The sequence below is a fragment of the Triticum urartu genome, chromosome 4 (assembly GCF_003073215.2).
Source record: "Triticum urartu cultivar G1812 chromosome 4, Tu2.1, whole genome shotgun sequence".
Taxonomy (NCBI): domain Eukaryota; kingdom Viridiplantae; phylum Streptophyta; class Magnoliopsida; order Poales; family Poaceae; genus Triticum; species Triticum urartu.
The window spans coordinates 65,636,095-65,651,221 of record NC_053025.1 but is presented as its reverse complement, the minus strand read 5'-3'; the positions used below and the strand labels follow the sequence as shown (position 1 = coordinate 65,651,221).

At 43.5% G+C, this 15,127-nt stretch overlaps 2 protein-coding genes across 2 annotated transcripts; both read left to right on the top strand.

Moving 5' to 3' along the window:
- The first annotated feature begins 691 nt into the window (after positions 1–691).
- LOC125550708 (acetolactate synthase small subunit 2, chloroplastic-like) lies at positions 692–5,084 on the top strand. The gene is made up of 12 exons (XM_048713776.1): positions 692–1,020; positions 1,143–1,359; positions 1,514–1,597; positions 1,744–1,812; positions 1,915–1,998; positions 2,077–2,226; positions 2,838–2,924; positions 3,095–3,199; positions 3,302–3,424; positions 3,502–3,657; positions 4,352–4,417; positions 4,633–5,084. The coding sequence occupies exons 1-12, from the start codon at positions 821–823 to the stop codon at positions 4,714–4,716; spliced, it is 1,425 nt and encodes a 474-aa protein (XP_048569733.1). The 5' UTR covers positions 692–820; the 3' UTR covers positions 4,717–5,084.
- A 3,054-nt stretch (positions 5,085–8,138) lies between these two features.
- Positions 8,139–13,999, top strand: LOC125550707 (2-alkenal reductase (NADP(+)-dependent)-like). The gene is made up of 4 exons (XM_048713775.1): positions 8,139–8,539; positions 8,624–8,801; positions 12,281–12,447; positions 13,395–13,999. The coding sequence occupies exons 1-4, from the start codon at positions 8,264–8,266 to the stop codon at positions 13,851–13,853; spliced, it is 1,080 nt and encodes a 359-aa protein (XP_048569732.1). The 5' UTR covers positions 8,139–8,263; the 3' UTR covers positions 13,854–13,999.
- Positions 14,000–15,127: the final 1,128 nt, after the last annotated feature.

Sequence of the window (15,127 nt, the reverse complement as noted above, 5' to 3'; positions counted from 1 at the left end):
GCTATTCAGAATGGTTTCTATTTAGCAGCCAAGATTGGTTGCAACAAACTACACACTGAGTCGGATAGCCTAAATGGAGTTGATGCTCTCAATTCTGAAGCTTTCCTTGGGCATGAATCGGCTATTCTCCTGGAGATAAAAGAGATGGGGCTGAACTATGCAAAATATGAAGTAAGTAAATGCCCTCGTGAAGCAAATGATATAGCTGATTGCATAGCTAAATCATCTCTAGCGAATAGATCTGGGAAGATGCTATCCCGGACTTTATTTCTCATTTTATTGTAAATGATCTCGCTATTATTCGAGAAATAAAGTTTTTGCCTTGTAAAAAGAACAATCTATGGTTGGATGGTTAGATGGGGTGTGGTATCCCCAGCCCACCAAGGTTCAAATTCTGGTGCTCGCATTTATTTTTGGATTTATTTCAGGATTTCCGACGATGCGCATTCAGTGAAAGGAGACGTTCGCGTCGACGACGAGATGCTTAGGGTGACTTCGTAAATTTCAAAATGATATGTCGGCTCAGTCTTTCGAAGGTGCTCATAGAAATAAGGTGGGTAGAAGTGAGTGTATGCGCGTGTATATAAGCACTTGTGCCTGTAATGATGTTTAAAAAAAAAACTAGTACAGGAGTGAACCCAGAAGCCTACAGAAGTTTGCGGCCGGGACCGTTTCCGAACAATCCATTCCGGCCGTGCCCACACAGATACAGCCAACCCAGCCCGAAACTGCCGACGCCAACCGTCCTCTCCTCGGGACCCGAACCATCCCCAAAACCCCACCACCTCACGATCTCCTCCACCCTTCCGCGGTCCCGCCCATGACCGCCGCCGCCGCCGCCGCGGTAACTCCTCACCTCGCCGCGGTCGGGACTGGGTCCCACCATCACCACCAGCCGCCGCATCGTCCGCCCGTGTCCATCTCGGCCAGACCGAGGGCGCGCCTCGTGCCCGTCGCCGCGGCGGCCGCTACTCCGGCCACCGATGGCGTCGCGCCGGTGCCACCCCACCCCAGGCGCTCGTAAGCCTTCTCCCTTTCCGTGGACCATTTTTGAATCCTGAGCGACTTTATTCTTTGATTCTTCGCTGCGCCTTGCCATTGATCTATTAGGATTCCTTTCCCCCTTCAACCTCTATTTACAGGGTTGTAAAGCGCCACACGATATCAGTTTTTGTCGGGGATGAGAGTGGGATGATCAATCGGATTGCCGGGGTCTTCGCCAGAAGAGGGTACAACATCGAGTCATTGGCGGTTGGGCTGAACAAGGACAAGGCGCTGTTCACCATTGTAGTGTCAGGAACAGAGAAAATACTCACACAGGTCGTCGAGCAGCTCTACAAACTTGTCAATGTTATACAGGTCAGCATTTTCTTATTCCAGTATCCCGTGAATATTGCAAAAGTTTGCTAACTAATAGTAACATGTAGTTAGTGGAATCACTCGTGTCAGTTTCTGTGCTTGTTCCTGTCATCGCAGTATCTGAAATTCATAGTCTTGTATATTGATTGAACAGGTTGATGATTTATCAAAGGAACCGCAAGTTGAAAGAGAGCTCATGCTTATAAAACTAAACGTAGAGCCAGAACAGCGGCTCGAGGTAAAAGTGCATATATGCCTTTTGCAAGCATGCTATCTAGAGATTTTAATCTGTGCATGTGATGCTCAATTTACATATTTCAGTCCGAGAGGTAATGGAAGTACAGTTTGGGTATTCTTTGCTTATTTCAATACTCATACATGCAGGTGATGGGTTTGGTTGACATTTTCAGAGCCAAAGTGGTTGATCTTTCAGACCATACACTAACTGTTGAGGTAAAATCCGTGATGTGTCGTATCTTGCAGATCAATTACACTATCACTCGTATGTCTTTTATTAAAGCAAAGTATGCTCTCTGTTTTTGAGTCATGCCAAAGGTAACCGGCGATCCTGGAAAAATTGCTGCTGTACAGAGGAACCTGAGCAAATTCGGGATCAAAGAAGTTGCCAGAACTGGCAAGGTTATACTCCTTAGAAAGATTAATACCATATCATGCTTTCTTCTTGACTATATCTAATGGGCCATACTAATGTAACAGATAGCTTTGCGGCGTGAGAAAATGGGACAAACAGCTCCTTTTTGGAGGTTCTCCGTAGCTTCCTATCCTGATCTTGAATTAAAAATGCCTTCAAAATCTACACTAAGCACTGCAAAGACAACCAGTGGGGATTCTGAGGAATCATCCCAGGTAAGGAATGATAGTTCTTATCATTCATATAATTCTTGTAGCATGTATTTATCTTTTCTTCAGCACTGCAAGTCTGCAACAACACTGTCTCCATTTATTTTGACCTGGTTTATTGTGTTGTGTGAATTCTTTTTATGTGTTCAACGAAAATCAACATGCGTAATTTACTTCTATTCTTTATAATAAGAGTTGTTCTTTACTGCATTGATGTTGTTGATTATTCTTTTCAATCTGTGTTTGTAAGGGCAAAATAGTTTCTGTAGATTATTTACCAATATTGATCCGTGCAAGTGCATCTTATATGCAGTGAATACTGATGTGATTAGCTAGATTTATCTATTTATGCCTACCAGTTTAGGACAAAAGCAGAAGTTGGTGTATTATTTAAATTGCTGTATCATTCCCAATACCAGCATTATGTTGAATTGTTAGTCTTGATTTGAAAGTAGTAAGAAGTTGGCTATCTTATAGAATAACTACAATTTCACAAACACTGGTTAGAAATGACCTTGGCTATGTTTGTGTGAACAATTTTATTGCAAATACTATTTGCTCCAATTTGCAACAGCAGCTGTATGAATTTTTATATAATCTTACGTTCTTATTACTAGGGCGATGTTTATCCAGTGGAACCTTACGAAAGCTTCTCGATGAATCAAATTCTTGATGCTCATTGGGGTGCCATGACTGACAGTGATGTAAGTTCTTGCATTCTTCTTTCACTAGAGCTGCTGTGTTGCTGAAAATTAGTGGCAAGAGCCTTGAAGTGTACTTGAACACTAAAATTCTTAAAATTTGTTTGCATTGAACTACAATTGCAATTTTAATACCCATTTGGAAAATAACTGGCATACTTTTCTTTCTTTAGCCTACAGGGTTTTGTTCACATACTTTGTCAATCCTTGTGAATGATTCCCCTGGAGTTCTTAATGTTGTAACGGGTGTCTTTGCCCGGAGGGGCTACAATATTCAGGTTTGTTTTCCGCCTATATATATCTTATGTTGACTCGGTTAGATCATTGCAGGTTACATGGTTGCAGTAAATGCTTAAAAGTTGTATCCATTACTTTGACAGAGTCTTGCTGTTGGCCCAGCTGAAAAAACGGGCACTTCTCGCATCACCACTGTCGTTCCTGGAAATGATGAATCTATCGCCAAGCTAGTACAACAACTTTACAAGCTCATCGATGTTTATGAGGTCAACTTATCAATGTGTGGTTTCTATGATTGTTGTTTCATATGTAAGGTTAACTCAAATTCATCTTGATTTCTCAGGTTCAAGATCTTACACATTTACCATTTGCGGCTAGAGAGTTAATGATCATAAAGGTCGCTGGCAACACCTCAGCTCGCAGGGAAATCCTGGATATTGCTGAGGATGTTTTCAGGGCCAAAACGGTTGATGTATCAGGCCACACAATAACTCTTCAGGTAATAATTACTTTACCCTCTTGGGTCCAACTACTAGATTTAGAACTTTATATTCTTTTGTTGGTAGATAAATCAGTCGGTTTTATCTAAGCATTTTCTTAATTCAATCTAGACATGTTGATTGTAGACAGCAGAAATATGAACATTAATCAGACACAGCCTTTACTTGGAGCATTATCCGCATAGCTGTCAACTAGCCTGATAAAAATTTCAGTATATATCTGCTGCTATTTTGAAATATATGGTAGTATTTCTTAATATTGATTTAAGTTGGATAATAGAGATATGCAACAATGTGGGCCTTTATAGATTGTTTCAGTGTCATGTATCTATGGCTATACCGGCAAATCGTATGTCTGACATAATTGTAATCCATTTGAAGAACAAAATTTGACATAAACTGTATTTATATAAATATCTCATAAGAATTCACTTGCTGGTATTTCATAGAAACATTTCCATTAACTCAAAGCTCGTGCAATGATTTCCTTGTTTTTCCTATGGCGTAATCAAACACCCTTTTGTTGGGATTCTTATTGTATTTAATCCTACAATTCAATAAGGCCGGACATTGCGATCCTACCCTTTCCATTTTCCTCTATTTCTTGAATCTTGCAAAAGAGTCCTGCAAGGACAATATAGTTAGTGGCATCAATAATTTGTCTTAACAAGCAATAACATTATTGTCATGCAGCTTACTGGAGACCTTGATAAAATGGTTGCACTACAAAGGTTGCTTGAGCCCTACGGCATCTGTGAGGTTCGTACTGAAGGTTCACTTTTTTTTGAAGCTCTTGAACGGTTCACTTTGCAAATGCACCATAATATCCATAATTTGTGTTCAGCAGCGGATTAGTTATTCCTTGATTGTGGAGCACGCATGTAGTCCAATGCAAGTTGTAGTTTAGCAACTGCAAATTTTTGAGCGGTTATTTGTAGTCGATCCTTTACCCTCCTTGGCCATGCATTTTGCAGATTGCACGAACTGGCAGGGTTGCGCTGTGCCGTGAGTCAGGAGTCGATTCCAAGTACCTCCGTGGCTATTCCCTTCCTGGATAGCGTGTCAGTTGGTGAGACATCACACTCCATCAGCTCATGGATTGCCATGATTCTCCTGATCTCGGATCTCCTAAACACCCTCTGTGTGGCGTTTCATTCCTTTCGGAGCATAGAGCAAGAACGCCAGCTGTTATAGTCTACGTTCACTAGATTTACACTTCATCCTCGGGAGTTTTTGTCATATATACCACAGAGAAATGAGTTTGGGATGTTTGAATCCCATGTGAGCTCATGGAGGCAGAAGAAACCCATCCATAGTTTCTACACTGAGGTTTTCGGCTTTGAAGTTTGTTGGTCGATGAAGACTCTTTTTTTACGTTCTGAACCATACCTAAATTAAGTATTTACGCATTTCTTTTACCTTTAAAGTCATCTAGAATTCAGGCCTGCTACTTTGAAGCCTTCAATAAGCACCAATCAAATATAATTTCCCCTGTGGTGATGAATCAAATTTAGGACCGTGCTTTCAAATTGGGAATTTACATGTACGCTTTAGCACACTAAAATCCTCCTCTCCTGACAAATGTCATGCTCGTTACGTTTGCAATATAGGTGGGGTATATATATTACTCCCTCCGTTCCTAAATATAAGCCTTTTTGGACATTTCAAATGGAATACAACATATGGATGTACGTAGACATATTTTAGAGTGTAGATTCACTCATTTTGCTCCGTATGCAGTCACTTGGTGGAATCTCTAGAAAGACTTATATTTGGGAACAGAGAGAGTAGAAATTTTGAAATTGATGTATTATGACCTGGACGAATCATTTGTGAAGCTATAAGCAGATCAGTGTCTTGCTCCCTTACCATTTGGCAGCGACAATAGCCGGCGTCCAGCATGTAGCTATGCTAGCTCCAGCTTGAAGTCTTCAGGAGGAGGCAAGGAACACGGTAGAAACCTGAAAGAGCATGCAAGGAAGCAGGATCTGCGATGCTATTTAGCATCTATTCCCTCCGTCTCACAATATAAGATCTTATATAAGATGACGCTTACGGAGGGAGATTCTGCCGATGACGCTTCTGTTTGGACAGATCGACATTGCATTCAGAGCAAACGGGATGCCACCTGAACTTCGCATCCAGCTCTGGTGGCGTGGAGTGCAAATGCTTCGTAGCTACCCTGGGTTCGTTCGTTCTCCATGCATGGCATCCTCATATGTCTAAAGCCTCAGGGCATCTCTAGCCAATCCCCTAAAATATTAAGGAGTAAATGGCCGAGTAAACCATGTGCAGTATTTTTACTCTAAATTTTGGTTGATTTTAGGCGATCCCCTAAACTTAGCGGGGTAGAACTTACAATTGGTTTATGCATTGCGCTTTTGCGGCAACGATGGTGACCACACCATCGCCGCTGCGGCCTCTTCCACTCCTACTCCAACTCCTACGTGGCGCGTGAAGCTTCGGCTCCGACTCAATGCGCCATCGCCACTAGCATGCGCGCTCTGGCGGCGACATGCTGCACAAGGCGGAGCCGTGGTGCGTGAAGCCGTGGTGGGTGGTGTAGTCTTGCGGTCAACGGTAGGGTCGGTGGAGACCAGCCACAAGAACAAGGTGAGCGCCACCGAGGAGGTGCCGCGGCTGGCGAGGATGAGGTTTAGTGCGATGTGTTGCAGGGAATCGTCTGAGTTGCAGATGCTGTTGCCGAGTAGATCCACCGCGAGGACGCCGACAAGGCCCGAGGTTGTCACCGTCGACAAAGGGGTTTCACGGAGTCGCCGGCTGGCCACAAGGGGGCCTTCACGTGAAGTAACCTTTTACTCCAGGCGGCTGCGGTGGAGTATTTTTATGAACCGGGGAGGCCAAGGAGTAAATTTTTTACTCCTCTAACAGATCTAGGAGATCGGCTATGTGCCGGTTAGAGGAATAAAACTAAACTTTTACTCTATAACTTTTTAGAGGATCGACTAGAGATGCCAAAGCACATTTTTTCTCTTTGTTCCTTTTGCTCTTTTGTCCATAACCTCTTCTTCTTAAATAAACAATTAAAAAACAAAGAAATGAATGGGCTAAAAAAATGCTTACGTTTGCGATCTTGAGAGTCCAGTCACCTATGATTGGTGCACTTATTTCTCAAAAAAAAAACCTATGATTGATGCACCCATGCTCGCCAAGACTGACAGCCAACTACTCTCTTCGTTCCTAAATATTTGTCTTTCTAGAGATTTCAACAAGTGACTACATGGAGCAAAATGAGTGAATCTACATTCTAAAATATGTCTATATACATCCGTATGTGATAGTCCATTTGAAACCTCTGAAAAGACAAATATTTAGGAACGGAGAGAGTATATCGGAGGTTCCTCGGTGACTGTATGAATATACTAAATAATTGCAGTTTCTTTACTATGACAACATTTAGGGTTCCTCGAATAATGTGATATCTCACACCAACCCTTCCTCCTCTTACAAATACTACAGAATGTTTTTGTAAATTATGGCCAATACCAAATATATAAGCAGTGATTTCAAATCCAGAGGTTAATCGTACTCTGGCAACTTTACGTAAGGCAGAGTTGGGTTTTTTTGGAAGACATACTGAAAGATTGAAGACCGGGCTTCCCATGACCAGCTGAATAAGGATCTCACCGAGCATCATTAGAAGCTAGCTGGGAGATAGTGTGTTTAAATTTATTTATTTTCTTAAAAAATTGATTGAATTATTTGTTGCATTTGGCTTATTTGTTGTACTTAATTTAATGGTTTGTAATGATATTTGTTGAATTGTTTGATCTCAATTGGAGTAGTAGAGTAGAAAGAAGAAACAAAAAAATATATATTATGGAGGCCACATTATGGGGACTCTATGTTTGTGCACAGCCTCTGCAACCTTTAAAACATTATGAAGCGTGCTCCATATGCTTTATGCAGACTATAAATATGACGACTCTGCTAGAGTTGCTCTTAGTATATAACTACTGCTACTCATAGTACTACCACTGCCGTGCGGTCACTGATGTACCTACAAATGCATGTGTGCTCACATGCATGCCCCTCCACTTAAGTGTATTTTGCCTTAACGAGACGTAAATGGTGTTAGGGATGTGATTTAATCTCCAATGGGCTCGGAGTACGTAACCATCATTTTAATCATCCAACCACATAACCTCATAGGCTGGTTGTTGAAAAAAATTCCTTAGCATACTCTGTAAGTTGGGGGTATTGTCTTGTGCCACCCATGTTTTCAATGATATATGGGAAATGCACATACGTGTGTCATGACGTGTGAGTGTCGTGCAATTGCCTCTTTTTTTTTGCAGATCTAACCTTTTCGCTTTTAACGCACGGGATGTGCAGGTCTAACTTGCAACGTGAAGAAAATGGCAAGAAAGATATTTGGGGCAAAGTCATACCGTCACGGGTGACGCACGCGTACAATACACACATATCAACCCGTCGCCTGTCTGCCTTACACACTCACTATGAGCTTCGTCTATATAACCGTAGCGTAGCGCGCATTGCACTCGCACGGTGACATAGCACATCAGTATATTTAGCACCTTGCTAAACCCTGAAGCTCAGATAACTCGAAGCGCCATAAATTTAATGGCTAGCCCGACGAAGATCGACATAGCCGGCCATGGCGACGAGGTGACGACGAACAAGAAGGTGGTGCTGAGGAGGCACGTGACAGGCTACCCGACGGCGGAGGACATGGAGGTGGTCGTCACCTCCGACGTCCGGCTGCGGGTGCCGGAGGGGTCGACGCCCGCCGTGGTGGTCAAGAACCTGTACCTGTCCTGCGACCCGTGGATGCGCGGCCGCATGACCAAGCACGACGACGGCGACGCCGTGCCGGCCGAGGACTTCGTGCTTGGAGAGGTAATGCAGGTTGCTCTTTTACCCTTGATCTCGTCGGAGTTTCGGGGCTGACCGATCTTGCATATATATTTGGATGATCATCAGGCCTTGGTCAATTTCACGGTGGGCGAGGTCCTCGATTCGACGCACCCGGAGTTCGACACCGGTGACCTCGTCTGGGGGATGAGTGCATGGGAGGAGTACACCCTCATCACCCAAACGGAGGGCCTGTTCAAGATCAACCACCCCGAGCTGCCACTCTCACACTACACAGGTGTTCTTGGTGAGTGAATATCTATGCGGACACGAAGTATGAAAAAACACTCGTTCCAAACGTTTTTTTGAAACCTTTGAGAATTCATAGTTCTCTCCATTTAGAAATACATTGATATTAGCATTATTATGAGTGAAACTTTGTAAAGGTTAATCAAGTTCACATGGAAAATATCAACATCCGAAATACCAGACCGATATTTTTAATAAACATTACATATTATGTTTTTGGTATTGTATATATTGATTTTGTTTGTAAACTTGATCAAATTTATAAAATTAGACTCAAGACAAAACTAATCTGTAATGTGTTTTAAAATGGGGGCAAGACTGAAAAGAAGGGGCGCTAGTGGGTTAAATTTGGGGTGGAAAGTGGTTGGGAGCAGCGGTGGAGAAAAGACAAGCTAGAAGTTAGAAGTTAGGGTTCGTTTGTGTTGGAGTTGTGTCGAATATAGTGTATAAGATAGGTTACAGTTGGACTCTGAGTTGTATTGTGTTTACATAGATGTGGAGTCGTGTCCTATAGTAGGACACCTGTATCCTAGGCCTCTCTTATATAGCGAGGGTAGACACACGATGTAACATATGCCGACATAATAGCACATGCACACAAGGGGGAGCCAGCGGCATGTGCCGACGCCTGGGTGGCCGGTGTGCGGTATTGTGACGGTGTCACGGGAAGGAGCGCCCGTAGTCAGGCCCCGAAGATATAGCCATATCGGTGAAACTCGTTAACAAATCTCGGTGTCGTGTTCGTATGATTGCTTGGTCCTCGGATGATCGATAAAGTGCCTCGATTTATTTTAACAAGTGGTATCATGAGTTAGATTATTCGGAGGCTGCTGGATTGTTGATTGGAGGAAGCGATCAGGAGGCGCGTGTGGGTGTGACAACAGCAGACATGCGGCGATCGATTGATATGGATCTGTCGGGCGAGCGTATAGCTCAACAGCGCATACATGAAGCGACGGCGGCGGCACGTGTAGCAGACGAGTTTGTGACACAATCGGTTTGATCGGAATCGATCGATCTGTGCGTGGGGTGGGCAGGTCCAGCAGGCAAAGTGCAAGCCGAAGCAAGCTGAGGCCCATTGTGGGCTGTGGCACTTGTGTGGTGGCTGGGCGGTGCAGGCAGGCTGGCGGTCCTGGCCCAGTGTGCCGCTGCAGGTGCGTCGCGTGCGAGGGAGCTGTCCAGGCCGTGATGTGCCTTGGTGCATGGTGATGTACGCAGGAGGGCTGGAGAGACGCTGCTGTTACATACGTGACGGAGATTTGTTTGAGACAAAAAAAAAGGAAGGACCGAGTCCCCATGTGACACAGAAAGGTAGGAGACAGGTCAATTTGGCGATGGAAAAAATTCTTCACGTTGGGATCCATCGGATTTAGCAGGAGACATTGACAAGCAACATCCAGCATTGGAGGTTGAGCTAGAGCTACTACACATGAAGATCAAAAGTTTTTTGGTTGCAATTGTTAGTGGTACACGCATGTTCTGTCGTGTACTTGTGCATCACGGGGAGATTGCTCACGTATTTTTCACAAAGTCAGCCGTACAAAGAACCAGGGCGTCAATGGGTGTCAGGTTTGAGGTGGAGAAGTTTGTGGAACTGAAAACCTTGGGTTATGGCAGACATGGGAGAAAGATTGTTGGCGCGACAGTGATGCTTGAAGGAGTTGCAGGAAGTCATGTCAGCTAAGATGGAATTGTCATGTGATGGATGAAAATTCGCGGAAGACGATTTGAAAGCCTCGAGCGTGTCATACAGTCGAACGAGTTCGGCTGGGTCGGACTAGATAGTATGATGGATCGACGCAAGTCGGTTGGTACAGAAGATGGTGGTGGGATCGGCGAAGACGATGTAGGAGCGTGATGCTGATGGTGACCGACTTCTGGGCGTGGAAACACGTGGTGCGCATGCCCGAGGCTTGTGCGGCTTCGACAAGACTATGGCGCGGGGTTGATTTAAAACGGTGCACATGTGAGCTTGAAGTCGACGGGGCGCGAGGGTGGACTGATCATCTATCATGAAGTCACGTTGAAGGTGGAGTTGGATTGAGGGGCTATAGTGTAAGGATCCAGGGAATCGAAGCCTATTTAGCAAGTGGGAAAAAGCGAGTGACATGCAGTTCGGACTGGAGCCCAGTGGTCTGATGGAAGCGTGAAACTCGTCATCGGTCGGTGATGACCGGTGGTACTCTGCAGTGGGGATTGAGTGGTGTGGGTTCACGGCCCTTGAGACTCGACCGGGACAGCGGAGGCTCGACGCGGTAATAGTGGCGAGGCATGTGGTACGCACGGGACATGGAGACAGGCCAGGGCTCTGGTGGTCATACATGTGGTGAGACAACTGTGAATTTGACTCGGGATGACTACAAGCAATGGTGAAATTCCTTCAAGTTTCAGACAGACGGTCAAGGAAGAGGGGTGATGTTGAGTTCAGGTAACTCTTATGTGTGACACCCAATATGTGAGTTATTCACTTTCACGCAGGTCAATGATCGGTGTGTGATGGCGTTGACGGATATTCTGGAAGTTGGGAGCATAAACTAGAGTAAGGAAAACTTAATTTCGCTCGAGCGTTGACTGTGGTCAAGAAAAAGAGGGACTACTGGAGTCATATGGAGTCTTTGGAGTAGTAGCGATTCTCATGGAATAAGCTCAAGTCCAATGTATATGAAAGTTTGACGCATGGACAAATCCAGGATGGTGGAGTATATTCGTCAAGGTGGAGTTTGTTAGAGTTGTGTCGAATATAGTGTACAAGGTAGGTTACAGTTGGACTCTGAGTTGTATTGTGTTTAATAAATGTGGAGTCGTGTCCTATAGCAGGAACCTGTATCCTAGGCCTCTCTTATATAGCGCGGGTAGACACATGATGTAACCTATGCCAACATAATAGCACAGGCACGCAAGGGGGAGCCGGCGGCATGTGCCGCGCCCGGGTGACCGGTGTGCGGTATTGTGACGGTGTCACGGGGAGGAGCATCCGTAGTCAGACCCCGGAGATGTAGCCATATCGATGAACCTCGTTAACAAATCTCGGTGTCGTGCTCGTATGATTGCTTAGTCCTCAAATAATCGACAGAGCGCCTCGATTTATTCTAACAGTTTGGATATATGTGAGTGGAGGGTTACTGGGACGATGAGTTGAGTCAATATTCAAACTATTTCATGGAAAACAACCATTTAGTATAGCCTGTGCACGCTACGTCTGTGAAATTTGCATATATATATATATATATATATATATATATATATATATATATATATATATATTTGCAAAAGATTTCTCACATGATTCATGGTGTTTTAGAAGTCCATTTTGAATATAAATATAACAATAAATCCGAGACATCACTTTCATTTGTGACGGTTCTAGAACCGATTGGGATTAGACCCTTTTGTATGCTCTTTTGTGTACTAGCAGTAATCTCCTCACTGCTGCTTATAATACATTTGATGATCATGCAACATTGATGCTGCTTGCAGGCTTGGCAGGGCTCACTGCATATGCTGGACTTTTTCAGGTTGGCAAGCCAAAGCAAGGTGAATCTGTTTTTGTGTCGGCAGCGTCTGGCGCGGTCGGTCAGGTCGTTGGACAGCTCGCCAAGATCGCTGGATGCTATGTGGTTGGAAGTGCCGGCTCCGATGAGAAGGTTTGATCACATAAGGAATTTTCTTACGGTTCTTTTAGACATGTATAATGGTTGATAAGATAATTTTATCTTAATTCTTGCATTGATTTAGAGATAATAAAGAAAAACGTCTACAATGGATCATTTCTTAACTTTATCTTTAATAACTAGCTATTCCTACAAATGTGATGAGATATATTGTGCTAAGAGATCATCTCCTGTCTTCCCTTAAATAAGAGAAGACAAGCTTTTTCTTATGAGTTCGCTCTTCTCCATCTCATTATTTATCCTACGTGGCATTCCTAAGATAGCAGCATTGCACATGCTCTTAATTATCGGTAGCTCGGAATCTTCGTCTGTCTTGGTCACCTAAAAACATGTTATTTGTATAGCTTAGTTCTTTACTTAGTCACCTCTCCTATAGAAATCATCACTGCTTAACCAAAAGAGGATTTTTTACAAGCATCTCCCTGTGTACATGGATAGAAACTTTTGGTCTATTATTAGTGTATATACACCCTATATGAAAAAATACTAGTAATTAAGTAAGAAGTACAAAAATTCTGAAAATGTTTTTGAAATAAGCTTGACCTTCCATTATACTTGTAGAAAAAATTCCACAAAAAGAAACACCCCGTTGTTGTTTTTCTTCCCTGAAGTCAGCGCTGGTTTTTTATCCGTGAAAATTTATATACTAGTGCAAAAAAAAGTCAAATTTATTTTAAAAAACTTCTAAACTTTTTTGACTTTTTTTTCCATATCAGATGTATATACACCCAGAAATCAAAGCGCATTTTCCATTTTCCCTGTGCACATGGTGTAAAGAGTGAGGAGCGATAAAAATGCTTGGACATGGTCCACGAGCGTAGAAAGTGATCAGAGTGTTAAAAATGTTCAAAACAACCTGGGAGACCAGGCAACCTCTTTTCAATTCATGCCACCAGACGATGAACTTTGTTGTTTGTTAGGTGAGTGTCCTGAAGAGCAAGATGGGCTTCGACGACGCGTTCAACTACAAGTCGGAGGGGGATGACCTCGGCGCGGCGCTCGGGCGGCGCCTCCCCGACGGCATCGACGTCTACTTCGACAACGTGGGCGGCGCGACGCTGGACGCGGCGCTGCTGCACATGCGGCCGGGCGGGAGGGTGGTGGCGTGCGGGATGATCTCGCAGTACAACCTGCCGGAGCACCAGGGGGTGCGCAACCTGTGGTGCATCATCCCGAAGCGCGTCCGGGTGGAGGGCTTCTCCTGCATGGACCACCACCACCTGTACCCCAGGTTCGAGGAGGAGATGGCCGCCTACATCAAGGCAGGGAAGGTGGCCGTCGTGGAGGACGTCGCCCGAGGGATCGACAAGGCGCCCGAGGCTCTGGTGGGTCTGTTTTCTGGGAGAAATGTAGGCAAGCTGTTGGTTGCTCTTGCATGAGTCGTGAGTGTGAGTCCATGGAATGATGACTTCTTTCTGTGTTTCACTGAATAAGATTGTAATTGTGGGCTTATAATTTTTTTTTGAGACAAACCAAGCTTTATTCATTCATAATCGGGATACAGTTTGGGTTATGGGATTGGCCATATCAGACATGGCGTCCAGCCCTAACGAAAGAGAATGCTTGGCTAACTTATGAGCTTCTAGGTTCACTTTTCGACTCTCAAAAGTAAATTTACACTGAAAAAAACTAGAATAGGCATAAAATTTTGTAATAGAAGTCCTTGTTTATTCAAGTTTGTGCCAAACGTCTATAGAAAAATGTTCTAAGACCATTGTGGCCTTGTGGGCCTATCAAGGAAGGATGCAAAATCATTAGTTCAAACATGTACACAAGTAACACCTTCCTAGTTATTTCCTGACGGAGGCAATATTTCACAGTAAAGAAATTTGTGCGTGTTTTTTTTTCTGGTTTTCAAGGCTTGTTGAGCCGTGCCCTCAGCACTAACCCTTTAATTATCCTCTGTGTGAGACTTTTGTGTGTGTGAGACTTTATGTGTGTGTGTGTGTTTGTGAACTTTGTCGGATATTTGGCTTGGGCAGTTGCTTTATAATATAAAGCGGGACGAAAGCCTTTTTTGATAAAGAAATTTGCATATGAAAAGATGGTGGAAACACATACATTGGAATATACATGAACAAGTCCAATTGATGTACTAGACTACCAGTACGCTTATTAAATTTATGAGTTCTCATGAATCTTTTTTTTATGAATAAAGTTCTCATGAAATCTGCACAAGCAGGACATTTAACCATCAATTCATCCATTACTCTGGATTGCTATTTTTTTTTGCAGGGTCGATTTCTGTTTTGGAGCTTTTTCATTTGATTGAGGTCCTAATTTTTAAGGCCTCATAATCAATTGAGGTCTCCAATTTAGAATTGAGTCATCCAATTCTGACTGGATCAACAATTTCTCAAGAAGATCTCACATTTAATTCTTTTAATACACAATGCTTCCTAATTTCTAAGGTCTCATATTCAATTGAGGTGTCCAATTTAGAATTGGGTCATTCGATTTTCACCGGGTCAACAATTTCTCAAGGAACTCTCTCATTCAGTTCTTTTAATTCACCATGCTCCCTAATTTGCGAGCCCTTCCATTTGATTGAGGTATTAAATTTTGGATTAGGTTCAGGATTTTGAGCGGGCCTATGATTTTTCAGTTTAATTAGGAGCAACCGGCCTATTAAAAACATATCAATCCCACGCAC

What these genes read in the sequence shown, in the direction of transcription:
- LOC125550707 (XM_048713775.1), top strand. Translation starts at nt 8,264, where the DNA reads ATGGCTAGCCCGACGAAGATCGACATAGCCGGCCATGGCGACGAGGTG. An exon ending in AGGACTTCGTGCTTGGAGAG is followed by an intron (nt 8,540 to 8,623) that starts GTAATGCAGGTT and finishes GATGATCATCAG; the next exon opens with GCCTTGGTCAATTTCACGGT. An exon ending in ACACTACACAGGTGTTCTTG is followed by an intron (nt 8,802 to 12,280) that starts GTGAGTGAATAT and finishes TGCTGCTTGCAG; the next exon opens with GCTTGGCAGGGCTCACTGCA.
- LOC125550708 (XM_048713776.1), top strand. Translation starts at nt 821, where the DNA reads ATGACCGCCGCCGCCGCCGCCGCGGTAACTCCTCACCTCGCCGCGGTC. An exon ending in CCACCCCACCCCAGGCGCTC is followed by an intron (nt 1,021 to 1,142) that starts GTAAGCCTTCTC and finishes CTCTATTTACAG; the next exon opens with GGTTGTAAAGCGCCACACGA. An exon ending in AGCCCTACGGCATCTGTGAG is followed by an intron (nt 4,418 to 4,632) that starts GTTCGTACTGAA and finishes TGCATTTTGCAG; the next exon opens with ATTGCACGAACTGGCAGGGT.